At 43.8% G+C, this 27,458-nt stretch overlaps 1 protein-coding gene across 1 annotated transcript in view; it reads right to left on the bottom strand.

Moving 5' to 3' along the window:
• Positions 1–2,012: 2,012 nt before the first annotated feature.
• Positions 2,013–27,458, bottom strand: part of LOC308673190 (vascular endothelial growth factor receptor kdr-like) — a 191,013-nt gene continuing 165,567 nt past the window's right edge. Inside the window, exons 24-30 of the mRNA XM_081336687.1 lie at positions 27,287–27,398; positions 16,167–16,266; positions 14,981–15,086; positions 13,558–13,682; positions 12,097–12,175; positions 9,709–9,809; positions 2,013–2,684 (exon numbers count right to left, since the gene is read on the bottom strand). Of these exons, the coding sequence (XP_081192813.1) occupies positions 2,486–2,684; positions 9,709–9,809; positions 12,097–12,175; positions 13,558–13,682; positions 14,981–15,086; positions 16,167–16,266; positions 27,287–27,398 (822 nt within the window). The 3' untranslated portion in view covers positions 2,013–2,485. The remainder of the gene's footprint in view (positions 2,685–9,708; positions 9,810–12,096; positions 12,176–13,557; positions 13,683–14,980; positions 15,087–16,166; positions 16,267–27,286; positions 27,399–27,458) is intronic.

Here is a 27,458-nt window from a genome sequence, read left to right as displayed (position 1 = left end):
AATTTGCATAGGATTGCAGTCCAAAGGGCTTGATTTTGGCTGGGTTTTATTATATTTAGAGATATTTCAACGTTATTAGAAGAACACTGTAATTAAATTAACGGGGGGGGGGGGGAGGAAGAGGAGGAAGAAAAGTGAGGATAAAGAATATTAGTAAATAAAATGCAAGGAATACAGATCCAATTCTGCTGATTAAAAACAGAATAAAATTAGTCTTATCTATGCAATTGAAAAAATCACATCCAGGCAGAGATGGCTGGAGGAGAGTCTGAATGGGCCTTTAGTCTTTGGAAGAGGCAGAGTGGGGGGGGGGCGTCCTTTCCCCCCAAAAGTCCAGTTCAGAAAAAGCTTACTGAGTTATCTCTGAGCTTTAGATACAGTGCTTAGAAGTCAGCAAATGCCATCTGCCAACACAAGGATTCTGCTACAGCCCGTGGGCATATTTGGTGTGGAGAATGAAGGGCAATGAGTAAAGGGGCATGTTGGGGAGGAAGGAAAGGAGGGATGGAGAAAGGAAGAAGGGAGGGAGGGGGGGAAGGAGGGAGGAAGGAAGGAAAAGAAAGGAAGGAATAAGATGGAAGGAGAAGAAAGAAGAGACAAACAGATGAAGCAAATGGAAGGAAGGGAGGGAGGAAGGAGGGAGGGAGGGAGGGACAGAGGAAGGAAAAGAAAGGAATAGGATGCAAGGAGAAGGAAGCGGAAACAGATTAAGCAGAAGGAAGGAAGGAAGGAAGGAAGGAAGGAAGGAAGGAAGGAAGGAAGGAAGGAAGGATGTTGAAGTAAGATTCAGCAGCTTCTAGAGTTCATGTTTGTGATGGATATTAGTGCCACTGATCTTCGCTGTGAGAAATCACACCAGGCTAGGCTGCCCGTGCCAAAGTGCAGCTCAGTCTTCAACAACTCGTCAGCCTCCATTTTGCACTGGGAGGGGTTAAGAAGCCCCACTTAACCCCGGCTGAGAAAATGGCAGCATTGGCAAGATTTATGCCTTTTCCTAAACCACAATGTCCTTTGCTTTCACCTACATGTGATTTGTGAATTTGGCTAACAGATCTTGAGTGTTTGTGGTTGGGATCCCAATGACTGCCTTCCCCAAAATTTGGAAATGATAAAAAGTGGCTTTACACCTTCTTAATCTTTTAGCTATGTATGTAAAAAAAGGCACTTAACAAATTTGGGTGGTCCCAGTATTTCCCTGTCTTTTTGATTATATGACTGCCGCTTTCTACAGTCAAAGTTTTTAAGGCACACTCCAGCCGTTCTTTCTTTGGTCCTAGTAACTTACTCAAAGACTTAGCATAGACAAGCAAAACATTCCCACCCTTACTTACATTCCTGTGTTAAGAGTAAGGCACAGAATCAAGGGTCTTGGGGGTCTTGGTGTTGGAGAGTCATTAAAGAAAAGGTGTGACTGCCTGATCAAAACCTGACCACCTTGACTTTTTGGAAAATTCTTCTGTCTGCAACAGTTTTGCACAGGATCCAAATTAATTTGCATCCAGGTGAACCTGGAACATCCCAGAAGTTACAAGATGTAGATTATACTGTACTGTCCTTTTCCCACTGATCCTATGACAAAATTATAGGTAAATTAAGTGCTTTTCAAAGCAACCCTCTTTTTTTTTACTCTAACTTCATTGCTTCTTACAACAGAGAGAGAGAGAGAAGCAGGCAAATTTCTCCATGCTTAAGTGAGGCAGCCTGCACTTCAGAAGGGTTTCCTCTTGCAATGCATTAAGCAGAAAATATTCCTAGCAGCTTCAGGGTTTAGAGAACAAGCAAGTCTTACACCTCTTTTAAGAAGCTTCTAAATTCACAGTTTCATGGGGTCTGACTTTCCTGGCACACTAAAACACCTGAGGCTTTTTCTTCCCTGTGCTATACTGTACATGTTTTTCATTATTGCATTTAGTTAATTGTTTACACTCTTGTACAATGAGCACAATTAGCCACACAGAGTCTTTCTCAGCCTCATTCTGCAAGTTGGTTAGTGCTAAATATAACTTGCAGTCTGAGGGTGCCTCTGTGCATGTCTCTCTGTTCTGGCAGATTGCCTTAGGTTCTGCAATAAATCTGATTTTCAGGCTAAGTTTTGCTCTCTCTCTCCATAAAATATGGAGGACAATTATCCTTGGACAACAAACTTGGTGTTTAGAATGGGATTCCCTAGCAACTTTGGCAAGTGACAAAACAGTGGAAAATTGCTGTGCAGTTCAGAGCTTTAAGACAACAATAAAAGATGTGGGGAGGGTTTAGGAAACAAAAGCCAGAGAGCTTTCAGAGAAATTGTTCTTAAAAGAATCCCCACTCACACTGTGCACACAGCGGGGCCAAATGTGCATTTGACTTCAAGGGCAAATAAGCCACGGTCTGCCTTCTCCACTTAGGGCAGGATTTCTGTTAAGCAGGAAGAAAACCAGGAAGCTGGCTTAGAATACTGCGTGGTCAGAGATGCCAAACCTGGTGGTCAACCCAGGCTGGTTGGCTACACTGGAGGAGCTGAGTACTGGATCACAGAGTTATAGTCAGGAGGTGGGCTGTGGCATTCCAGGCTGGCATCTATCGGCAGAAGAATGGAGTCTTCCATCAGGTCGTCGTCCACCGGCATGCTTGGGCGGTACTTCACGGATTCTCGCTCGTGCTCGTTGAACACGGATTCCTTGCTTTTGTTGATCGCTTTCCTCCTGTGAGAAGACCCGGAAGAAAACACCTAAAGTTGGATTCGAACCCCACAGTACGTCACAAAGCAGTTTGCTGGGGTTTGGGTGAATGGGTCATGTGAATCTAGTCACTGATGTTTAAAAATCATGCTTTAGAGCAGGGGTGTCCGGAACGGGATCTCTCAATCTTGGCAACTTGAAAATGGGTGGACTTCAATCCCCAGAATTCCCCAGCCAGCCAAAGTTGGAGACCCCTGTTTTATAGCTTAGTGTTGTGTGAATCCAATCCAATTAACAAAAAGTGACCATAATAAAATAGTTAGCTTGAAGTGTGTGTGTGTGTGTGGGTTTGTGTGTGTGTGTGCACGGGGGGGGGGCTGCTTGTTTGCAACTGACAGCTGACTAGTTAAAGGATAGTGTAGCAGGTTATCACTTCTTCTTTCCAGTTTTCATAGTTGGCATTTCCATTCCACCAGCATCACATGCCACAACTGGTTTTTATCTCTCCAAGAATACGGGAAGATAAAAAGAGAGCGACTTTCTGGATATACCTGAGTAGTACTTAAAGGTCACAATTTCAGCCCTCCGCACCTGGAAGTAGACTTGGGAGAATTTCCTCCCTGAATCCCAGTTCCTGCTACTTAACATGATAATAATACCAGGCCAAAGGGACTGAGAATCACTTTTTGGTGAGAATACTTTTCTGTGTCCTTGTGTTTTTAGCCCTAATTATTTCTGAGCTTAGAACAATACCTTTTCTAGATGGCACAAAAGGTAAGTGGCCTCTCTGTGTTCCACCGTGAAACTCAACACCAGGGATGGCGAATCTTTCAGAGACCGAGTGCCCAAACTGCAACCGAAATCCCACTTATTTATCGCAAAGTGCCAACACGGCAATTTAATCTGAATACTGAGGTTTTAGTTTAGAAAAAAACCCACAACTCATACATTAACATCTTTTGCCTTAAAAGAAAAACACAATAACAAAGCTTTCAATGATACAAACAACTTTTTTTACTGAAAGGTAAAAGTTTGCATTTGGCATGCTTTTGAACAATTAATGTGATATTTGCTGTTGTATGCATGCTGATAATTTGTCTAACCCTGGTTTATACTTTGTAAGTTTGAGAGCAACACATGCAGCACTCAGGTCATCTGTTAGTCTGTTTCTGGTGTCAGATTTGATATAGCTCAAAGCTGAAAACAATGCGCTCACTCCGGAGGCTTGTTTTGGCTAAGAAGGGGCTTGAGAAATGGCTGTTTCCTGCAAAAACCTAGCCAAAGAGTGAGGTCCATGTGTCCACAGAGAGGGCTCCAAGTGCCCCTCTGGCACGCGTGCCATAGGTTTGCCACCACTGCTCAACACTGTCTAGACCAGGGGTAGGCAACCTTGGCTTTTTTATGACTCGTGGACTTCAACTCCCAGAATTCCTGAGCCAGCCAGCGTGGTCTCCCTGTGCCTCCTCCCGAGGAGTCCCGCAGCCTTTCTTTGTTTGTTCCTGCTCGACTGCCTCCTGCGTCGGGCGTCCTTGAACAGGGCCAGCTGTGGGTCATCTTCCTCCGCACTCTCGGGCTCACGCAGCTGAGAAGAGGTCCCCGGCTGAGGGCTCTGCAAAGCCTCCAAACCATCATCAGCCGGTTCGTTTCCCTCCTCCCCCTCATCTGAGTCATCCGATACATCGGAGCCGGCTGTCGGACCCACAGGCTGGCCCTGAGTCACAACAGGTCAAAAGACAACTGGACTGTTCTTTGGCTGAGAGAGAAGATGACATTTCGCTTCTCAGCCAAGAAGCTTCATCGGTTCTGGCAGGATGCTGGGGGCGATGGAAGGGTTAGTTCTGACAGGATGGGGGAGGGTTCAAAGGATCATATTTCTTTGCAGTCATCTGGTCCTTAGCACTCTCCTTCGGAGTCCTTGAGGCCGCTTAGGGGCTGATCTCTACTCTCAGAGTCACTTGTGTCAGAGGGCAAATGGGGATGGAATCCTCTTGGAGCCGATGAAAGGACTGCGTTGTAGGCAGGAGACAGGTGGGGTCTAAACAGGTAGACCTTGCATAGCCATTGAAGATTATAGAATGACTTTGGGCCAGCGGGAAGGTGCTTAATTTAAGAAGAAAACTGCTTTAAGATTTTTCCCCAGCAGATCTATTAGATCTCGGCTGAAAAATTCAGACCACCAGCAGATGGCAGCAAAGAAGCAGAAAGGACGACATGGTCTCATGATCAGAGGAGAATACAGAACAAGGTTATTACCCGCTGATGATATATTATGTACTATTGATAAATCTGAAAGTTCAGTGCCATAAGTAATTGATTCACTACAACAGAAGTAAATTATCAGGTTACTCGGTAAGACTAATGCGCTTCTCATAGGCTCGGGTGTACCTGTGAAAGCTGAAAACCTGGCTTTTATTTGGGGTTTGAATTCTTTTAAATCTTGGAATGAATGTTTCTGTGTCTTTCAGAGTAATTAGCATTACCATTATGATCATGTTGTTAGCACGCTGTTATTATCACATCAGTAATTATCAATAGCTGATTACAATTCCCAGTGAGTGAATGGGATAGATTAAATATTGTACAACAGAAAATTACTTCAAGAGACCTGCAGACACTTGAAGTGATTCCTTTGTTGATATTTCAAGTTCATAAGACACTTTTTATGGGATGAACCACCTCCTACATTTTGTTCAGTCATGGGTATCACAGAATGATCAGGATTCTATCTTTCAGACTTCACCTTTGGGTGAAGAAAAGTGTGGTCTTACCACGGTATTATAAAGTACTGCTTTATAAAGCCTTAGTAAGACCACACTTGGAATACTGCATCCAATTTTGGTCACCACAATATAAAACAAAGATGTTGAGACTCTGGAAAGAGTGCAGAGAAGAGCAACAAAGATGATTAGGGGACTGGAGGCTAAAAAAAATAAAGAACAGTTGCAGGAATTGGGTATGTTTAGTTTAATGAAGATAAGGAGTAGGGGTGACATGATAGCAGTGTTCCAATATTTGAGGGGTGCCACAAAGTTTTCCAAAGCACCAGAAGGCAAGACAAGAAGCAATAAATGGAAACTAATCATGGAAAGAAGCAACCTAGAGCTAAGGGGAAAATTTCCCAACACTGAGAACAATTAACCAACGGAACAGCTTGCCACCAGAAGTGTAGATGCTTCATCACTAGAGGCTTTCTAAAAAGACTGGACAGCCACTTGTCTGGAGTGGCATAGGGTCTTCTGCTTAAGCAGAAGTTGGACTAGAAGACCTCCAAGGTCCCTTTCAAATCTGTTATTCTGTTACCCATTGCTTCTTGTCCTGCCCTCAGGTGCTTTGGAGAATAAGTCAACCTCCTCTTCTCTGTGGCAACCCCACAAGTGCTGGAAGATGCTATCTTATCACTCCGAGTCCTTCTCTTTGTTAGACTACTAGACATACCCAGTTCCTTCAATCTTCATCTTAAGGTTGAGCCTTCAGATCCCTTATCAACGTCTGCATGATCCTCACCATTTATTAGGTTCACCGGTCTGCAGTTTGTTCCCTGGCAGCTGTATGCATTGGACCTTGTCTAGAAATGCTCCTGATCTTTGGAAGAGTTCCTACTAGGTCTAGGTCAGGGGTGTCAAACTCAATTCATTGAGGGCCGCATCAGCATTGCGGTTGCCCTCAGGGGGCTGGGTGGGTGTGGCCAGGGTGGGCGTGGCCTACTGGGTGGGCGTGGCTAGAGTGCGTAAGGCCTACTGGGTGGGCGTGGCCAGCTCTACATCGTTGGCATCAAGGGTGCCTATGGGGGCCTGGGCAGGAGTGGGACAGATCTGGGGGTCTCTGGCAGAAGGAGGGTCTCTGGGCCAGGGCCAAGGCAGTGGGGGCCGTTCCCTCACTGTTTCCAGGATGGCTTCGTGGGCCGCATGAAACCACTTCGCGGGCCGGATCCATCCCCCGGGCCTTGTCTTTGACATGTCTGGTCTAGGTCAGTAAGCTGAAGTCTTTGGGGGCCTTTAGGAAAGCCTTAAGTGCATTTCGGTGCTCTTTTAGCTGATGTTTTAATTCAGAGATGTTGTCCTCTGAATGATGTTTGTCCTGATGAGAAGGGTAGTTCTGTGATGTATAAAAGTCCACAGTTTCCCCCCCCCCCTTCTGTTAACAATGCAGTACTTAACAGCTTCAATTGCTTTAATTGTTGCATTGGTTTCTGACTGTTTTTAATTGGTACTGATTTTTTTTTTGATTTAGCAGTTTTAATATATACATATCATTATTTAAGGTCGTGTTTCTCAAACTTGGTAATTTTAAGATGTGTGACCTTCAACTCCCAGAATTCTGGCTGGGGAATTGTGGGAAGTTTGAGAAACACTGATAACAATGTACTGTAATTATGTATTTTTGAATGACACATATTTAATGTAACTTAATATTTACATAGTAGAAATGGCGATGTATTATGATAATAGACTACATTTGCTTAGCAGCCCTGAGAGTAAATACTTCAGTTTTATCGTCTGTAGCAAAGAGGCCATCAAATATTTGAGAGTGCTCAGATTGTTAATGAAACTACGGCTGCAGGGTAAGGTAATCTCCATCAGTCAATTGCAAAAGGCAGCTTTACTTAGAACATAAAATAATAGAGTTGGAAGGGACCTTGGAGGTCCTCTAGTCCAACACCCTGTTTACGCAGGAGACCCTGCTTACCGTTCCAAAACAGGTAGTTCTCTACTTACAACGGTTAGTTTAGTGATTGTTCAAAGTTACAATGGCACAGAAAAAGTGAGTTATGACTTTCACACTTATGACCATTGCAGCATCCCCATGGTCATGTGATCAAAATTCGGATGCTTGGCAACTGACTCATATTTATGACGGTTGCAGTGTCCCGGGGTCACATGACCAGGTCTTGTGAGCTTCTGATGAGCAAAGTCAATGGGGGAAGCCAGATTCGCTGAACAACCGTGTTACTAACTTAACAATTACAGTGATTCCCTTAACAACCAGGGCAAGAAAGGTCGTGAAATGGGGCGGAATTCACTCAACAAATGTCACTTAACAGCATAAATTGTGGGCTCGCTTGCGGTCGTAAGCTGAGGGTTACCTATAATTACCTTCTGTGACAGGACCTTTAATATTATTAAGCAACATCTGCCTATCCCAGATCCTTGGGAAGGACTTGACAGGTAGGCAAAAATCCCAAATCTAGTCTAAAAATCGTTTTGCAAATCATAATCATCAACAATGCTCAGATTTAGAAAGAAGAGAAAAAGTGAATGAGTCTTTTGCGTGCCATTATTCATTTGTGGCCTTTCTGGGCAGATGACTGGACCACATGATCTTTAGATATGGAAGCCAAGAAGAAGCCACGGAGCATCAATACTTAGAAATGATGTTCTATATCTTGACAGCAGCAAGATTACTCTACGCTCAGAAATGGAAGACTACACCAATTCCTACAATGGAGGAATGGTTACAAAAGCCGATGGAGCTAGCAGAGATGGCTAACCTGACTGTACTGATTAAAGAAAAGAACATGAATGCTTTTATTGCCATGTGGAAACCACTCCTAGATTTTGTGCTTGAGGTGGGGAAAAAAATGAAAATTTTGATTGTGGGCTTTAGCAGTTAGATAGATTTGACATTAATGAAACGGCTTGTTTATAACGTTTTGTAAAAGTAAAACGTTGACGTTTGAAGTCGATACTCTATTGCTGTGGTGGCGAACCTATGGCACGCGTGCCACAGGTGGCATGCAGAACCCTCTCTGTGGGCACACGCGCCATCGCCCCAGTCCTAGGCATTCAGCTGGGTTTTATAAAACATTCTCGCTTTAGGCCTCTGCTGCCGTGTGCAAAAAAAAAAAAAGGTTCAATCAGTCAATCAATTTTAACTTCTCGCAGGAAAAAAAAGATCTTGCAAAGTTGGAATTGATTGATTGAACTTTTTAGTCCCACCCAGTCTGCCATTACCGCTGCAGCCACGCCCACTCAATGTGCCAGGCCCACTCAATTGGCCACACCCAGCCAATGGGCCACGCCCATCCAACACCCGACGATACATAAGTGAGTTTTGGGTTGCAGTTTGGGCACTTGGTCTCTAAAAGGTTCACCATCACTGCTCCATTGCATAGAAGGACATTGGAAGTCAATGCCTTTTTCTGCTTTTTTCCCCTCCCTTGCCTCATTTCTCTACTCTCCTTTCTCTTCCCCGTTTTTTCCGCTATTTGCTTTTGTATTTCCATTGTATATTACAAACTAATAAAACTTCCTAATAAAAAACAAATGCTTAGAAACGAGAGAGAATACTTGTAGCTCTGGTGGTAGATGTGGTTGGTGGTTTGTTGCTGTACAACTTCCAAACGTTTCGTCACCAGGCTAAGTGATATCCTGAGTAGGACCTCGGTTGAAGTGTCTGCTTTCAGTTTGTCTCTGCTATTATTGATCTCATGTGCTCACGTGGTTGGTGGATCTCATGTGGTCATGTGGTTGGTGGGTCACTTGGTGACCTTCACATGGCATCACCAGCCAGTCCCATGGCATGCTACACAGCATGACCAGCCGGTCACATGACACACCAGCCACATGACCACATGAGCTCAATAAAAGAGGAGAAGAACTGAAACAAGATACTTCAACCAAAATCCCACTGAGGCTGTCACCCAGGCTGGTGATAAAATGTTTGCAAACTAAACAGCAAGCCTGGAGAACAAACCACCATCAACGGTATCTGTCAAGGTAATGATTTAGAAGCTAACCAGCTTGTATAATGTGAGATGTATGATGTAACGATGGGAATGACTCAGCAAGGTCTGTGTCCCTTTAGGAGCCAGCTGGGTCTGTATCTCCTTAAGAGCCTTTGTATAGAAGGAAGGCTCTGCTGCTGTGTTCCCTCTCTTCCATTTCCTGCTGTAATTGTGGTTTGCTGGATCCTGCTGTATTACCAAGTGTGGTGTATGATATTGTAGCTACTGTAAGATAAACCACCATTTGATACAAGCCACTGTGTTTATTCCTGGGTTATCTCAGCGCAATAAGACTGTGCACACTCTGACAGTATCAATACTTACGCAAGAGCCATGATTCCATATGGCCAGGATCGGATCTCCAACCTCTTCCGGCTCTTGACTTCATCCAGGGTCAACACCATCCCACTATCTGACTCACCGTCCTACAGGAGAGGAGGAAGAAAAGACTCAGAATGTGCTTCTGAAAACTACTCATTCAAAGCCAGAGGCTAGACCTGGGATAGGCAATCTTGGCTCTTTTATGACTCGTGGACTTCAACTCCCAGAATTTCTGAGCCAGCTATGCTGGCTCAGGAATTCTGGGAGTTGAAGTCCACGAGTCATAAAAGAGCCAAGGTTGCCTAGATTGGCTCCCATGCAAGAATCATTTTAGCTCCAGAAGAAGACCACTTTCCCTTCCCAGGTTTTTCCCTGGCTTTTTTGCTACCTTTTAATTATATTTACAAGCACACAGTTTTTAATTTTTTTTGGAAACCTGCCTTGACACTGGCTAGATTATACGGTGAGTTTTTATTTTGCACACTATTATATTTTTTTTATTCAAAGTATTAAAGTGTGTTTTATTGCAAACCACTCAGAGAGCATTGGCTACTGGGCAGTTTAAATAATTTAAATGAAATACATCAAATAAAGTGGGACCTCAAATGGACCAGGGATTTTGTACACCAACCTGAACCTCCCGGTTCATTAAAAAAAATAATGGACAAGATTGCCACCAAATATTGTGTTTCTCGCAGTGGGGGTAGTGACTGGTGTATTATTATTATTTTGTACAGTAGTAGCATTCTACTAAGATCATGAGAAATTTAATCTGGTAGGAATCATACTCAATTTTCTGCTTTAAATTCAGAGATAGTCTGGGCACAGAAATGGCCTTATCTCTGCCCCCTCCCAACCATCTGGGTTGCAGCCGGCTCCCTTCATTTAATTCCACTTCTGCTTTCTGCTTAGCTTGTAAACTACCTCTTCCGTTTTATGAGGAGGGTGCTTTAAAAGGGAAATATGGATCAAGTTTAGAAATCCATACAAACTGAAGGGATGCAATGGGGTGGTGGGAATGAATTGTGAAAAGGAAGGGAGGGAGGGAGGAAAGGAAGGAAGGAAGAAAGATGGGAAGATTAAAGAGATAGGACAGGGCAGTTGTTCCGTTCCTTCCTTTAATTTTTCCATCCTTGAAGTTCTAGACATGCAAAAGTCCAAGGTAAGAAAACCAGGGGTGGGCTGATTTCTCCTAAACTGGAGCCCTGATCTATCTAACTAAGCTTTGTTGACACTGATTGGCTGCAGCTTCCTCCAAACTTCAAGCAGGAGGTTTTCCAAGCTATCTGGAGATGTGGGGGATTGAACGAAGGGCCTTCCGCATCTTTACTACCAAACGACTCTTTAAATGTCTTCCTAAGCTGCACCGTGGAACATTACATCTGCTGTATGATTAAACCCAATGGACTAAAGCTGATGTGAGATTACCCTTGCCTTTGCTTGGTATCCCAACTTGGAGTTAGACATAATGCGTTCAACCTCAACGAACAGTCCCAAATCTGGACATTTGGCAAGAAACCATCACCCCATTGTATGCCTATCAAATATGATATGCTTTGAAGTTCATCAGAGTTGGAACAAATGTGAGAGGCTTCTGATGCATTTCCCCCACCACCACCATATTGAGATTTTTCTCTCATTTTTTTTTCCTATTCGCCAATATCCAAGGAAGAATTGGGTTGGAGTAAGAAAATAAGTAGTGCCTTTAAGTCTAACCAACTTTATCTGGGCATAAAGTCTATGAGCAAAAGCCTGTCAAACCCCACACTCTGATAAGTGAGCTGCTATTCATGAAGAAGTTAATTAGCCTTAAAAGTGCTACTATATTCTGTATTTCTCCTGGATAATAGTGGGTGATCCTTTCTTCTTCTTTTCCATCTCCCCAGATTTGCTCACTTGGCTGGCAAGTTTACCAACCTATTATACTGTATCTTAGTGCAACAGCACTTAGACTTATATACCGCTTCAAAGTGCTTAACAGCCCTCTCTAAGCGGCTTACACAGTCAGCCTATTGCTTCCAACAATCTGGGTCCTCTTTTTCTCGACCTCGGAAGGATGGAAGGCTGAGTCAACCTTGAGCCGGTCATGATCGAACTCCAGACTGTGGGCAGAGTTAGCCTGCCATACGGCATTCTAACCACTGCGCCACGATGGCTCAATATGGCAGGATAAACCCATAAATGACAATGCAATTGTCTGAAAAATATTGGCTACATTATGCGCCTATTGTTAACCTGTACCTTTGGATAACTTCAATTGTTTGTTCCTTTTCAAGTAATTGTTTACATTCAGGGATGGATTTCCTAGCTGTTTCCTGCTTGCAGATCTTCCCCTTAACAGTGGCCACTTTCAGGTGGGCGGTGAAAAACACAAGTCCGGTTCAAGCTCACCTCGTGTATGATCTTCCCTTTCTCTACAGGCACCTCATCAAAGGTCTTGACACTGAGTGGCCGGTTCTTGGAGTTAATGCTGGAAATAAAGAGGAGGTAAGATTTTGGGTTTCCCACACATGGCCATTAAAGGGATCAGCTGACACAAGGACGATCTTTTCTGCCCATTCGTGTGAAAAAAAAAGATACCGGAAAAAAGATGATTAGGGGGCTGGAGGCTAAAACATACTGTATGAAGAACGGTTGCAGGAATTGGGTTTGCCTAGTTTAATGAAGAGAAGGACCAGGGGAGACATGATATCAGGGTTCCAATATTTGAGGGGCTGTCAGAGAGAGGAGGGGGTCAACCAATTTTCCAAAGCACCTGAAGGCCAGACAAGGAATAACGGATGGAAACTGATCAAGGAGACATTCAACCTAGAAATAAGGAGAAGTCTTCTGACAGTGAGAACAATCAACTAATGGAACAGCTTGCCTTCAGAAGTTGTGGGAGCTTCAGCATTGGAAGGTTACAAGAAGAGACTGGACTGCCATCTGTCAGAAAAGGTGTAGGGTCTCCTGCTTAAGCAGGGGGTTGGACTAGATGACCTATAAGGTCCCTTTCAACTCTGTTATTCTATCCCAGGGGTCTTCCAACTTGGCCCTTTTATGACTTGTGGAGTTCAACTCCCAGAAGTCATAAAAGGGCCAAGTTTGAAGACCCCTGTTCCATTCTAACAAGCATTCTGCTCAGTCCCCTAATCATCTTTTTTGATCTTCTCTGCACTCTTTTTAGAATCTCAACACCTTTCTTGTATCCTGGTGACCAAAACTGGACTCAGTATTCCAAGTGTGGTCTTACCAATGCAGTATATAAAGTGGTAAGACTTCTCATGATTTTGATACTCTCCCTCTGTTGATGCAGCCTAGGACTCCATTGGCTTTTTTGGCAGTTGCAGCACAGTGCTGGCTCATACATAAGCCACCTGGTATGTTCTTAGGAATAAAGGAAATAGCCAGTAAGAGGGTTGGAGAAGCTGCAAAAATACAGTGGAGGCACAATTTAGTTTCCACTGCTATCCACCTTTCCTTCCAAGTGCTTACTCTGCTCTATGAAAAACATTAATCTGTTAATTCATTTGGAGATGCTGCAAAAAAGAGGTGTATTGCTACTTCTATCACATCCAGAACTTTTAGGGCTTCTCTGATCGCTTGTTAAAATGAGATCAATGGCTGTGCCTCAGTATTGATTAAACAAGGCAACATAGGGGCAATTTTGAGTTTTTACCAGCCTATCCTAGACTTTTTAGAAGACAGTCTACAAATCTGGGCTTTCACATCTATTTGCACCAGTCAAGGACCGATAACAGACTTTTTCAAAAGATGAGAAAAAGAGAAAACAAACAAAGAATAGAATCAATCAATAAGACGGTCGTTTCTGGCTGGGAAAAGTTTTTTCATTGCTTGAAGTTGCTCCCTTACCTGGCTTCTATAGCACTCCAGCGGTGAATGAAGTTGCTCACGTTCTCTTCCAAGATGCAGATCTTTGGGTTGGAGTCTCCATCAGGACACAAGGTAATGTTCAGCGGGATATAGTCTTTCCCATCCTTGGGAAAAGAAAACAGGAGAAGTTGAGGCTCACTTCTCTTTCTTGATTTCAGAAATCATAAACTGTCCCATTCCTCTAATTGTCATAGGAGATCACTTTACCTGAAGCCTTCAGGAGATTATTTTTTTTCATTTTATCTCTCTGGGACCCAGCTGTAATATTTTGGCAATGCACTAGCCATGGTATCTTGTCCAACATACACTTTTCTCTGTTTCTGAGGTCATCAAGAAAATTTCCAACTGGCCCAAGGTCACCCAGCTGGCTTTGTGCCTAAGGCAAGGCTGGAACTCACAATCTCCCATTTTCTAGACCGATGCCTTAACCAATCTGGCTGAGATTTCATATTTGGAGCCTTAATCCAGATGCTCTAAATCTCAGCTCTCATCATCCACAACTAGAGGTGATGGGAGTCATAATCCAAGAATGTCTCAAGGGCCACAGTTTCTGTATGCTGCCTAAACTACTACATTTCTTTGCTTTCTTTCTCTTGTGGTTCCTTTGCTCAACACTTATCTGTTAATCTTCCAAGGAGCTGAATGTAGAGAAGTAAAGCTTGGACCAGTGGGCATAGAGCATCGAATCGTAAGTCTGGAAGGGATCTTGGAGGTCTTCTAGCCCAACCTCTGCTCAAGGCAGGAGAACTTATCCCTTCCCAGTCAAATTGTTGTCCAGGCTATTCTTGAAAACCTCCAGCAACGGAGCACCTAGAACTCCCGCAGGGAAGCTTTTCCATTGATGAATGATTCTTACTGTCAGAACATTTCTCCATACTCCTAGGTTGGATCTCTCCTTAAGAAGCTTCCACCCGTTACTTCTTGTGCTGCCTTCAGGTGCTTTGGAGAATAAATCAATTGCCTTTTCTCTGTGACAGCCTCTCAAGTATTGGAAGACAGTTATCATGTCCCCCCTAATCCTTCTCTTCAATAGGCTAGACATACCTAGTTCCCTCAACTGTTCAACAATCCTGAGAAGTAGGCCAGACTTAAGAAGTACAAGGGCATCATGTTCAACTGGGGACGCTGAGGCTGAAGCTCATCCTAGCACGTACATAGTCCCTATGTTAGCCCATTGAGAAGAAATCCAGAACATTAGGTCCCAAACTAATTATTCTTTGCTATATTTAGAAACCAGCAATTCTTTAGCTGTTTGCAAGACTCTTAAGAAACCACACATGGTCCCTCTTATTTATCCAATTATAAAACTTGTCCTTTTAAAATTTAACTTGCAGGAAGAGCTTTTGCTTCCATTTAGTTGAAGCGTTTCCCACCCAAACGGGACCATTCTTCTGCATTTTACCTGCTGTACATTTGCCTGGAGCAGATCCCCTAAGCGTTCCACAAGGTTGGTAAAAGTGGGTCTCTCGGTTGGGGTACTGTGCCAGCAGTCCAACATGGTCTGGTAGCTACAGGGGATTTAAAAAATGGTGATTGAATTTTAAAACTGACAAAGAGCTATCAATCCATTCTTCTGCTAGCTAACCCTGTGCCCTGTTGGGCCATCAGAATTTATTTTTTAAGATGAAAGAGAGGCCAGCAGATAACATTTCAGTCAAAATGTCCACTCGGTGTGGCACAAAGGTCCTTCTTAATAGCATGGCTTTGATGAATTAACTCGGGCACGCAGTTCTGTAGTTCAGGTGTGGCACTGGGAAGACCCACTGCCTTATGATGTTATTATTGATTTAATTTATCAGCAACCCATTTGCCCAACAACTCTGGAGTCCCTGTGGATTTTACTCCACTAGTTGTTGCTTACTACAGGGGATGGTGCTCATCTCCATGTCAAGGCCATTGAGCCAGCACTGTCCAAAGACATTTCCACACTCATGTGGCCAGCATGACATCATGGAGCGCTGTTACCTTCCCACTGAAGTGGTACCTATTTATCTACTCGCATCTGCATGCTTTCAGACTGCTAGGTTGGCAGGAGCTGGGGCACGGAACGGGAGCTCACTCCATCGCATGGCGCTCAGATCTTGAACCTGGGCTGCTGGCTTTCCAGCCAAAAAGCCCAGCATCTTAACTGCTGAGCTACCACACCAGCCCCAACAGCTCTGGGCAGCCTATAATTAAATATAGAGGGAAAAAAGTACTTAGTTTGAATGACATTTCCATCCAGTATATCCAAATGTTTTCAGGAAATTATTTAAAAGCAAAAAAGTATTGCCCATTGTGTCTGGCCAGGACTGAGAAATCCCAAAGCTTTCCAAAATGATTTTAGTGGAGAGCTAGCTTAGGGAGTAGGAGACTGGGTGTAAAGAATAGTGCCTAACTACAGATTCTGCAGTTGCTTCATGCAACTCTGTAGGAAGAGATTTATCTGGGAAAAGAATGAGAAGTGACAGAAAAGTAAGGTATCAGACAGACCTCAGAAGACATAAAGGCTCTTGAAGAAGTAAAGGCACATTTGTTGTTCTGTACTTGGGAGAATTATGGGCGAACAGAGCAATGTAAAACATCTAGAAATGGATGGGAAAGCTTACATTTCTGGAGTGGAATACTCTGGAGACCTCATCCGTGTTCCTTCTTTGAGACGTCGACAAAAGTCCTCATCAATATGGACTCCTGGATAAGGAGAAGCCCCTGCAAGGATAAATATGGAGCAATGAGTACCATTCAGAAACACAGTTTTCTTGTGTCTCTTCCAGACATGCCATAATCATAAGGGAAAGGAGCGTGTGTACCACATATGCATGAGTGTGTGTGTGGGTCTGTGTGCGTGATACATTAGACCAGACACATCTAGTTACTCTTTAATAAATAAGGACTGGAATATAGTTTCCAAGATTGCATATCCATAAAGCTTTTTCCTGACATTAAACTCGATTAATAATATCCTGGGTGAATATCCTTGATCATGCACTGATTCCTGTTAGAGGTTTGACATCCAGCTCCTCATCATTGGCATGGCACGATGATCTTTAGAAACAAATAAAAATGCTAATGCTTAAGAGTTTGACTGGAATAATTTGTTGTACACCCTATTTTGGCTTTCATTAGCCGTAGAAGAGAGAAAATCTCACTACAGGCTTTTTCAGCTATGTTTCTATCGGACAGAATGAAATGTATGCTTTGGAGAAGATTAAGCTATTTCTTGAAAGTCTTCTGTTTTGAAGTCAGGGACAACTGCAGAGAGGCCTCCTCCCCCTAAAAAAGTCAAGATGGCCTTCACCTTGTTGACTTTATGGACCCCTTGTGAATGCCCCAGATGGAGGGAGTGATTGATTCCTCCCACAGATCAGAAGTATGTATTGTTTTTGCAAGTGATGGGATACACTTAACATTTGAGTGAAAAGACAGGGGCTGTTCACTCAAAAATTGGGTGCTTTTAGAAAACTAAATTTCACCTATATCTAATTCAAATCAAATATAGCACTGCTGATGTTACCTAGTTTGGGTAGTGAAACGTCCGCAAGCAAACAAGCAAGCTCAGAGAGCAAATCAAATATAGTCATTAGGTTTACTCTGGAGTCATGTCTAATGAAGGGATGCGGTGGCTCAGTGGGTTAGGACGCCGAGCTTGTCGATCAGAAGGTCGGCAGTTTGGCGGGTCGAATCCCGAGTGCCGCGTAACAAGAGTGAGCGCCTGTTACTCGTCCCAGCTTCTGCCAACCTAGCAGTTCGAAAGCACGTAAAAATGCAAGTAGAAAAATAGGGACCACTCCGGTGGGAAGGTAACAGCGTTCCGTGTGCCTTTGGCGTCTAGTCATGCCGGCCACATGACCACGGAGACGTCCTCGGACAAGCACTGGCTCTTCGGCTTTGAAACGGAGATGAGCACCGGCCCCTCGAGTCGGAAACGACTAGCACGCATGTGTGGGGGAACCTTTACCTTTACCTTTTACGTGTCTAATGCCATCACTTCTTTTGGTCTCCTTTTTTTGCACTCATGTCAGAAGAGCCAAGGCGCTTCCGGGTTGAAAGAATTAAGCAGTGACATTACCATTGCCTGGAGAATGCCCAGCTGGAGGATTCTTTCATGCCCATGGTAGGAGCTGGAGCAAAGGATAAGAGCTCACCCCATACCAAGGGAACACTTGGCCTCAAATGCAGGCTTGCTAACCACCCAGCATCCTAACCATCAGAGTTACCATGCTCCTCTTTGGTCTCATTAAAATGACTACTCATTAACTTTGAGGACTCTCTGACATTTACCCTCAAGATTCTGGGAAATTCTAGTGGGCTCTAGAGTCTCATATCTGCAAGTCGATGATGCATTCACAAGAAGCCAATGCAGATTGGCTTCTTGAGAATGCATCCTCATTCACAAGAATCATTAAATTTAATCATGTAATCATCATTAAAGGCCTGGAGACTAAAAATATGGAGAATTTGGGTTTGGTTAGTCTAGAGAAAAGAAGGACTGGGGGGACATGATAGCAGTGTTCCAGTAATTGAGGGGTGGTCACAAAGAGGAGGGGGTCAACTTATTTTCAAAAGCACCAGAAGGCAAGACAAGAAACAATGGATGGAAGCTAATCAAGGAGAGAAGCAACCTGGAATTAAGGAGAAACTTCCTAACAGCAAGGACAATTAACTAGTGGAATAGCTTGTCTTCAGACATTGTGGGTGCTCCATCACTGGAGCTTTTTAAGAAGAGACTGGACAGTCATTTGTCTGAAATGGTATAGGATCTCCTGGTTGAGCAGGGGGCTGGACTAGAAGGCCTCCAAGGTCCCTTTCAGCTCTATTCTGATTCTGATTCTGATACAGACATTTAGAATAGAATAGAGCTGGAAGGGACCTTGGAGGTCTTCTAGTCTATCCCCCTGCTCAAGCAGGAGAACCTATACCATCTTAGACAAGTGACTGTCTAGCCTCTTCTTAAAAATCTGCAGTGATGGAACACCCACAATTTCTTTGCAACAAGCAAGCAAAATGACCATCTTATACCCTAGCCTCTGAGAGGACATGCTCAGGAGCAAAACATGGATTGTTCCAGAAACTTGTGAAATGCCAAATCAATAACTACGAATCAATAAGAAGTTCTGACAAATGGTCTGGGCAGAAAAGCTGTAGAAAGATAAACTCCGCGTCAGCTGTCAGCACCTTGTTATTTGAAATCTTGCAGAAGAGGGATTCCTGCTGTTATGACGCCGAACAAAGATGACAAGGAAAGCGAACAGCATATTGATATATTAACCTAATACAAATGTCAAGGAGAAAAAAAACCCACACACTTTGAAAGAGCTGAGAAAATTTTAATTCAGCTTGACTTCCTTGAAAAGTAGAAGAAAGAAAGAAAAAGCAAAGAACGTTAATCCAGATCTCATTGCTGGAATCCACTGTCATCGCTGGAAAAAAATTTCCACAGGAATCCTGCTGTTACTTGCATTGTGCAGATTTTCTACCATTTATAAATTGATGGTGCTGACCCGTCTCAGCCCAGCTCTTGCTAGATTTTCACCAGACGTTTCTGTGTCCATCAGCAAATATTTCATTAAAAAAATGCAGCTGACACATTGTAAGCATTTGATAATAGCATGTTCATATTAGTACAAGTAGGCCTTGACCCAAAGGTGTTTTTTTAGAAGGCAACTGGACTTTCATGTTTTTCTTCAAAGACGTTTCGCTTCTCATCCAAGAAGCTTCTTCAGCTCTGACTGGATGGTGGGGAAATGGAAGGGTTTATACTCCTTGTAGACAGCCGGTCATTTGCATTCTTTTAGAGGGTCGTTGAGGCCACTTGGACATTTGTCTGTGTCCTCAGGGTCACCTAAGTGGTGCAAATGGGTGTGGAGCCTTCTTGGCTGCAGGATGTTTTATGCCCGGGGTCCAGTGTTGAAGACAGGCGCAGGTTGTTGGGGATGAGTTTGTGTTGTCTGAATCTCAAACTGAAGTGCAAATGGCTCCTGTGGTCTGCAATGATTTCTGGAAATCTGTTCCTACTTCCGCACCATTTGAAGGATGTTCTTCCCAAAGTGCAGAGCTAAATGTCTAGACACAGGGACCCAGGGGCAGAAAACATCCTGCAGCCAAGAAGCCTCCACACCCATTTGCACTACTCAGGTGACCCTGAGGACACAGATAAACCTCCAAGTGGCCTCAACGACCCTCTGAAAGGATGCAAATGACCAGCTGTCTAAGGAATATAAATCTTTCCGTTCCCCACCATCCAGTCAGAGTTGAAGAAGCTTCTACCTATGGGTAGTGGATTCCTCTGTAGGGAGACACATGTGGAAAAGCATCTGTTTCACTTCCCTGTGCATCCAACTCAAGTCAGTATCCTCAATCTTGAATACTTTTCCAGATTTGCTCCCAGGTTGGGCTATATTTATCTCATTCATAATCCTAACTACCACGTGCATCTTGCATGGCTTTAAAAAGTTGTTTCTTTTTTATTTTCTAAAATAGGTAAGGTAAAGGTTCTCCCGCACATGTGTGCTAGTCGTTTCCGACTCTAGGGGCCGGTGCTCATCTCCGTTTCAAAGCCGAAGAGCCAGCGCTTGTCCGAGGACGTCTCCGTGGTCATGTGGCCGGCCTGACTAGACGCCAAAGGCGCACGGAACGCTGTTACCTTCCCACCGAAGTGGTCCCTATTTTCTACTTGCATTTTTACATGCTTTCGAACTGCTAGGTGGGCAGAAGCTGGGACGAGTAACAGGCGCTCACTCTGTTACGCGGCACTCGGGATTCGACCCGCCAAACTGCCGACCTTCTGATCGACAAGCTCAGTGTCCTAACCCACTGAGCCACCGCGTCCCTCTATTTTCTAAAATACAGATGTCTAAAATCATGTCCAAAATGTACATGGGGATATATATATATATATATATATATATATATATATATATATATATATATAATTTATTTGATATATATATATATATATATATATATATATATATATATATATATATATATATATATATATATATATATATATATATATATATATATATATATATATATATATATATAATATATATATATATATTATTTGATGTACATGGGGATATATATATATATATTATTTGATGTTTGCAACTTCTTATAGCTGTAATCAAGATGCACGCACAAACGCACACATGAACACAGAAGCATACTGTACATAGGCACATGGAGGTTTTGCCACTGTAATACTTTAAGGCATTATTTATTTTTTCCATTTTGAGAACTTAGCTACTGTTTAGAAAGAAGGATATGCTGCACAAAAGAAAGAGAAAAAGTCCACCTCTGAATTGCAACCATTCCATATGACATCAGTTGTGTTGGTGTGCCTGGTTAAGATTTTTTTTTTGAAAAGGCCTCTATTTAAAGTCTCCGTTAAATCTGGCTTTGTCCCTGGTGAATTTTTCATCGGCCAAGACAGCTCTGGAAGTTGGCCACCCCAATTGCATTTTGGATTCACAGAAAAGCTGATTATAACACCGTAAATGTACAGCTGTGGCCTCTTTAATTGCTTGACTGCATCCATGCAACCAATATTACAAAACAAAACAAAACCCCCTCAATCCCAAATGCTTTGTGGGAGAAGCCGAATAATGATAAAATAACAGTCAATTTAAGAGAGCGAAAGCTCCTGTTGTATACTTCACTTTTCTATTTCACAGTCGGAAATCTGTCTCCTGATAGCCAGCTTCCTCATCAAAAGTTCATAACTAGCTGATTAAGTTCTAGCTTTGTAATTGTCTCAATTCCTCCATGGCCCCCCTAAGGCGCTGCAGAATGCCATTCTTTCATAATCTGGGCTCCGTGAAGCTAAGGAAGAAACTAAATTGTGCCTCCACTGTATTTTTTAGAGCCTTGGTGGAGCAGTGGGCTAATGCCTCCTTAAGTAACCCCAGCTGCCTGCAATTAGTGCAGGTTCGTGTCCCACCAGGCTCAAGGTTGACTCAGCCTTCCATCCTTCCGAGGTAGGTAAAATGAGGACCCAGATTGTTGGGGGCAATTAAGCTGACTTTGTAATAATGCCGCTTGGGGTGTGTGTGAAAGCCCTAATAAGCAGGCATATACATAGAATGAAGGCTACTGCTAAGCTTGTAAGCCGCCCTGAGTCTTCGGAGAAGGGCGGGATATAAATGGAATTAAAATAAATAAATAAATAAATAAAATTTAATCTGGTTTTAATGCCAATGGAACCTCAACGAAGGGAACTTGGCCTGTTTAGTATAAGGAAGAGAAGGACTAAGGGGTGACATGACAACAGTCTTCCAGTCCTTAGGGGCTGTCACAGAGGGGAAGGGGTTGACTTATTCTCCAAAGACCTGAGGGTAGGACTAGAAGTAACAGATGGAAACTTAGCAAAGAGAGATCCAATCTAGAATTAAGGAGGAATTTCCTGACAGTGAGAACAATTAATCAATGTTTGCCGATGCTCCTTCCTCGCCCTTCTTCCATCAAGCAGAGTTGGGCTGCTCCATCAAGTGATTTTCCTTCCTTTCCATTTTGCACTTTAGCCTTAAGGGGGTCCCAAGCAGAGCTCTCTTCCATTCCCCCCCCACACTTCCTCATCCATGCTTGCGTGGCATCACTTAGGATCAACGGAAGGCAACCGATCACTCTAATGAGGACAAATTATCAAATCCACCCCAGGGTCTTTGCTCAAGTTGGATGCAAAATTAACAGCAAAGAGGCAGGCAGGCAGGCAGGAAAGAAGTGATGCAGGACAAGGAAAATTGCTGCTGGTGTGAAAGCATTACAGGCAGAAGAGATGCTTGTTTGGGTGTTTTTGGAAAAAACCCAGACAGAAATAGATGTAGAAATAGACATGTAGAAATAGACATTGCTTTCCATCACTTGACCTTTGTAGCCATCCTGGTTCGTTTTTCTGTCCAGCAAAAAACCTAAACCCTCACATTTTCCAAAGCACCAGAAGGCAGGACAAGAAACAATGGATGGAAACTAATCAAGGAGAGAAGCAACCTGGAACTAAGGAGAAACTTCCTGACAGTAAGAACAATTAACCAGTGGAACGACTTGCCTTCAGAGGCTGTGGGTGCTCCATCACTGGAGGCCTTTAAGAAGAGACTGGACAGCCATTTGCCTGAAATGGTATAGGGTCTCCTGCCTGAGCAGGGGGTTGGACTAGATGACCTCCAAGGTCCTTTCCAACTCTGTTATTCTGTTAGCTTCTGTAAGAGCCTAAAGATTCTGTTCTGTTCAGTTCCTTTTCCATTCTCTATTCAGATTAGCGTGCAGTTCTGCCTCATCATTTTTCTGAAACTGAAGCTGAAAACCCAGAACAGTTTCTCAACCTTGGCAACGTGACGATGTGTGGACTTCAACTCCCAGAAGCATGGCTGGCTGGGGAATTCTGGGAGTTGAAGTCCACACATCGTCACGTTGCCAAGGTTGAGAGACATTATTCTAGAAGAAGATTGACGAAGAGTCCAGTCGCACCCACTCTAGATAACAAGTCTTATTAATTGCTGCAAATCAGGAATGCTTCTTCCTCTTTAATACAATTTGTGGGCGAGAGATTCCTAATTTTCTGCCCCCGACAGGTTAACATGACTTCCCACCTTCCAATCTTGTTCCAGGAATGACGTGCCCGTACCAAGGAATACCCGAATTGAATTTTAAATGTAGTTCATAAACCAATTCAACCTCGAAAAAACAGTGAGCGGATCCACAGGAGCTATAATTTTTGTTTAATCCTAGTTTCTTCAAGATCCCCATGGACACAGGATCAAAATTTGGATGCTTGGCAACTGGCATGTACGTATTTATGGCAATTGCAGTGTCCCAGGGGTCATGTGATCCCTTTTGTGACCTCCTGACAAGCAAAGTCAATGAGGAAGCCAGATTCATTTAACAACCATGTTACTAACTTAATAACTGCATTGACTCACTTAACAAACTATGTCAAGAAAGGTTGTAAAAAGGGGCCAAAACTCACTTAAGAAATCTCTCGCTTAGCAACATACATTTGGTCCTTGATTGTGGTTGTAACAAGAGGGTTACCTTATACATTCATTTAGCGACCATTCAAAGTCAGCTACACAACTGAAACTTGGGTTACCACCATCGTCACATGTCCTTTTCCTGTTGCTTCTCCTGCCACCTTTCCCCTTCCTTCCTCTTCCCCCCCCCTATTTTTAGACTGTGACCTGCAGGGAGGCAGGAAGCCTAGCTTCATATTTATTTATTATTTTCCTCCCCTGACCTGCTCAGGCTTATAATTCAAACTCCTTTCTAGATGATTATCACCTCCAGCCTGTGAATACATTTGGCGGAGGAATTGGAATAGACCGGCTTCCCCACTTGCAGTCTGTTGAAGGATGTAAATCCATAGCTCTCATCTGCTTGATAGTTGCAAATTGTTTTTGAATGGGACTCGTATATTTTTTATTTTTTATTTTAATCCCATTTATATCCCGCCCTTCTCCGAAGACTCAGGGCTGCTTACAAGCTTAGCAATAGCCTTCATTCTATGTATATGCCTGCTTATTAGGGCTTTCAGGGGCCCCCAAGCGGCATTATTACAAAGTCAGCTTATTGCCCCCAACAATCTGGGTCCTCATTTTACCTACCTCGGAAGGATGGAAGGCTGAGTCAACCTTGAGCCTGGTGGGACGCGAACCTGCACTAATTGCAGGCAGCTGGTGTTACTTAAGGAGGCATTAGCCCACTGCTCCACCAAGGCTCTATATAATTATTTGTTCCCCTGAATCACCCAACCTTGTTTCTGGTAGATGCTAAATGGCGCGGGGGGGGGGCGGTCTGAGGGGAGGGGACAAAAAGGTAAGGATGGTTCCTGTGACCACCTGAAGGGAGGGCAAGAAGCAATGGATGGAGATTAATCAAGGAGAGAACCATCAAGGAGATAATTTCCTGATAGTCCAAACAATTAACCAGTGGAACGGCTTGCCTCCAGAAGTTGTGGGTGCTCCATCACTGGACAACCACTTGTCTGAAATGGTCTAGGGCAGGGGTGTCAAACTCAATTTCATTGAGGGCCACATCAGCATTGAGGTTGCCCTTAGGGGGCTGGGTGGGTATGGCCTGGGTGGGCGTGGCCTACTGGGTGGGCGTGGCTAGAGTGCATATGGCCTACTGGGTGGGCGTGGCCAGCTCTACATCGTTAGCATCAAGGGTACCTATGGGGGCCTGGGCAGGAGTGGGACAGATCTGAGGGTCTCTGGCAGAAGGAGGGTCTCTGGGCCAGGGCCAAGGCAGTGGGGGCCGTTCCCTCACTGTTTCCAGGATGGCTTCGTGGGCCACATGAAACCACTTCGTGGGCCGGATCTGGCCCCCGGGCCTTGTGTTTGACATGTCTAGTTTAGGGTCTCCTGCTTGAGTAGGGGGTTGTATGAGAAAACCTCCAACGCCCCTTCCCAACTCTGTTATTCTGTTATCCTGTTATTGAAGCTTTGCCCTTTTTCTATTGGGACCAAACTTGTAAAAAGGGGAAGACTTCAATTACACAATCACACCTGCCATGAGGAGAGAAGAGTTATCTGTCTGTCTGTCTGTCTGTCTGTCTGTCTGTCTGTCTGTCTGTCTATCTATCTATCTATCTATCTATCTATCTATCTATCTATCTATCTATCTATCTATCTATCTATCTATCTATCTAACTATCTATACACATATACCCATATACCCATACAAACACACTATGTGTGTGTGTGTGTGTGTGTGTGTGTGCATGTGTGTGTGTGTGTGTGTGTGTGTATAAAACTGAACATCGGAGAACCCAGCCAGCAAACTCTTGACCTTGACCAGAACACTGGTTCATAAAACTTAGCAGTAGGAGCTCAGGATGTTACTAGACTTTCCATCTCAGGCTAAAAGGTATGTTTGGGAAACTCCTCCTAAAATATGCAGCCAACAGGATGGGCGGCTGCCGCCTTTTCTCACATAGTGTACTGTGTTTCTAACTTATGTGGTGGTGCTGACGGGAAATATGTCTCTTGGAGACGTGGAAGAAAACGTCCATGCTGGGTTTAGCCCTTGAGCAGCGGAATCCTCTACAATGGCTGTTCTCACGTTCCTTTATTTGTAGGCAGTCCTGACGTTATGGCTGTAATGGAAACTGCCCATTTTGTCCTAAGTTGTGACAGTTGTCAAGCAGGTCAACCAAATGATCGATCTGACTTTATTACCGTTTTTTGTGACAGTCATCAAGTGGACGAAATGTTCTCTATGGGTTGATTTTACAGGAAATGGGAAGTACAGGCTGGTTTCTGGCAAAAATCTCGTAAAACCCAGTCATGTGACCACAGGATGCTGCAAATGCAAGCCGGTTGGTAAGCATCCAAAATGTGGTCACGACTGTGAAGAGGAGCAGCAGCCATCAGAACTTGAACCCCGGGGAGACCTATCGTAACATTGACGAGTTGCTAAGCGAACCGTGGTAAGTCGAGGACTCCCTTTATAAGACGTTTAAGGAAAATCTCAGTCATCCAGCTTGTCCCAAAGGTGCTTTTTCAAAAGGCAATGGAACTTGTTTTTTTTGTCCTTGAAAACATTTCTCTTCTCATCCAAGAAGCTTCTTCAGTTCTGACTGAATGGTGGAGAATGGAAGGATGAGAAGAGAAACGTCTTTGAGCAAAAACAAAGAGAGTTCAGTTGCCTTTTGAAAAAAGCATCGGTGGGACTACCGTTTTAGAGTTATGTCCTTTTTTTTCAGGAATACATCCACCTTTCACCTCTGTAGCCATTCCCTCCCTCGTAGCCTCTGAGGTTTTCACCAACCAGGTCCAGACAAATCTTAAGATTTGATTGCTGCCAAAAACTGTTGGTGCCAGAAGTAATAGCTATTACAAGGCTGTGCCTTAGTTTAATCGACTTTGATTGCACTGTTTTGCATCGTTTGTGCTGCTATGGTTCCCTATACAGCAATCAGGACCGTTGGCCTGAAGTGGTTCATACATTTCATAAATAAATAACAATTGCTTGGTTAAAAGATTACCCCGGACCCAAGTCAGCTCTGTAGGTGAGGCTGGACTCAACTTAGATTTCTCTGCTGCTAATCCAGTATCTTCGGTCCCGTCCCATGTTGGAATTGTGAAAGGGGGATGTGCGCAGCAGTTCACACTCATCAAGTGCTGCAGGTCAGGAATGAATGAAAGATGCTGTTGACAGCAGCTTGGCTGCAACACAGGCTTTGTTGCCCTTACAAGGGAAAGATGCTTTCCTTCTAGAAAAGGACCTGCTTTAATAATAAATGTGGTTTAGGATCCAATCTGGCTTGGTTTAGTCTTCTGAGCTTTCAGATTTGTGTTGAGACCCATCGATCAGGAAACTTCTCTCTCTGCAGAATGTCTGCTTTGGGCTATTCTGTGAGCCGAGGACTTGGCAGCGCAAGGAAACAAGAGCCAACAGCAACAACCCAATCAACAACTAAAAACCCCCACACAACCAGGGGCCACATAAATACTATGCATAGAATAGCCCAAAGCACACATTTTGGCGAGAGAGAAGTTCCCTGAGGATCCAACATGTGTTCGAAAGCTCGGAAGACTAAGCCTCAGGTACCAGTGACTGACCCAGATTGGATCCTGCAACATTATCTGGGGACGCCCATATTTGCCTTCATTCCTGGTTTAGGTCGGTCAATTTCCAGTAGTAAACATCCCACTCTGATATCCTTTTACGACATTAAGTGCGCATACGTCTTCTACTTAAAATCAAAGCAAGGCAAAACAATTCTTACCTAGGGAAAATATTTCCCACAGCAGCACACCAAAGGACCAGACATCACTCTGAGTTGTGTAAGTTTTGTCAAAAATTGCTTCTGGAGCCATCCATTTCAGGGGCAGCCTGGCCTGGGAAAGGAAAGAAGCACAAGGTTGGTATGTCATCCAAGATGGACGGTCAGGCAAGTG

This window comes from Vipera berus (genome assembly GCF_964194415.1).
Source record: "Vipera berus genome assembly, chromosome: 11".
NCBI lineage: Eukaryota > Metazoa > Chordata > Lepidosauria > Squamata > Viperidae > Vipera > Vipera berus.
This window is presented reverse-complemented; position numbering and strand designations above follow the sequence as displayed.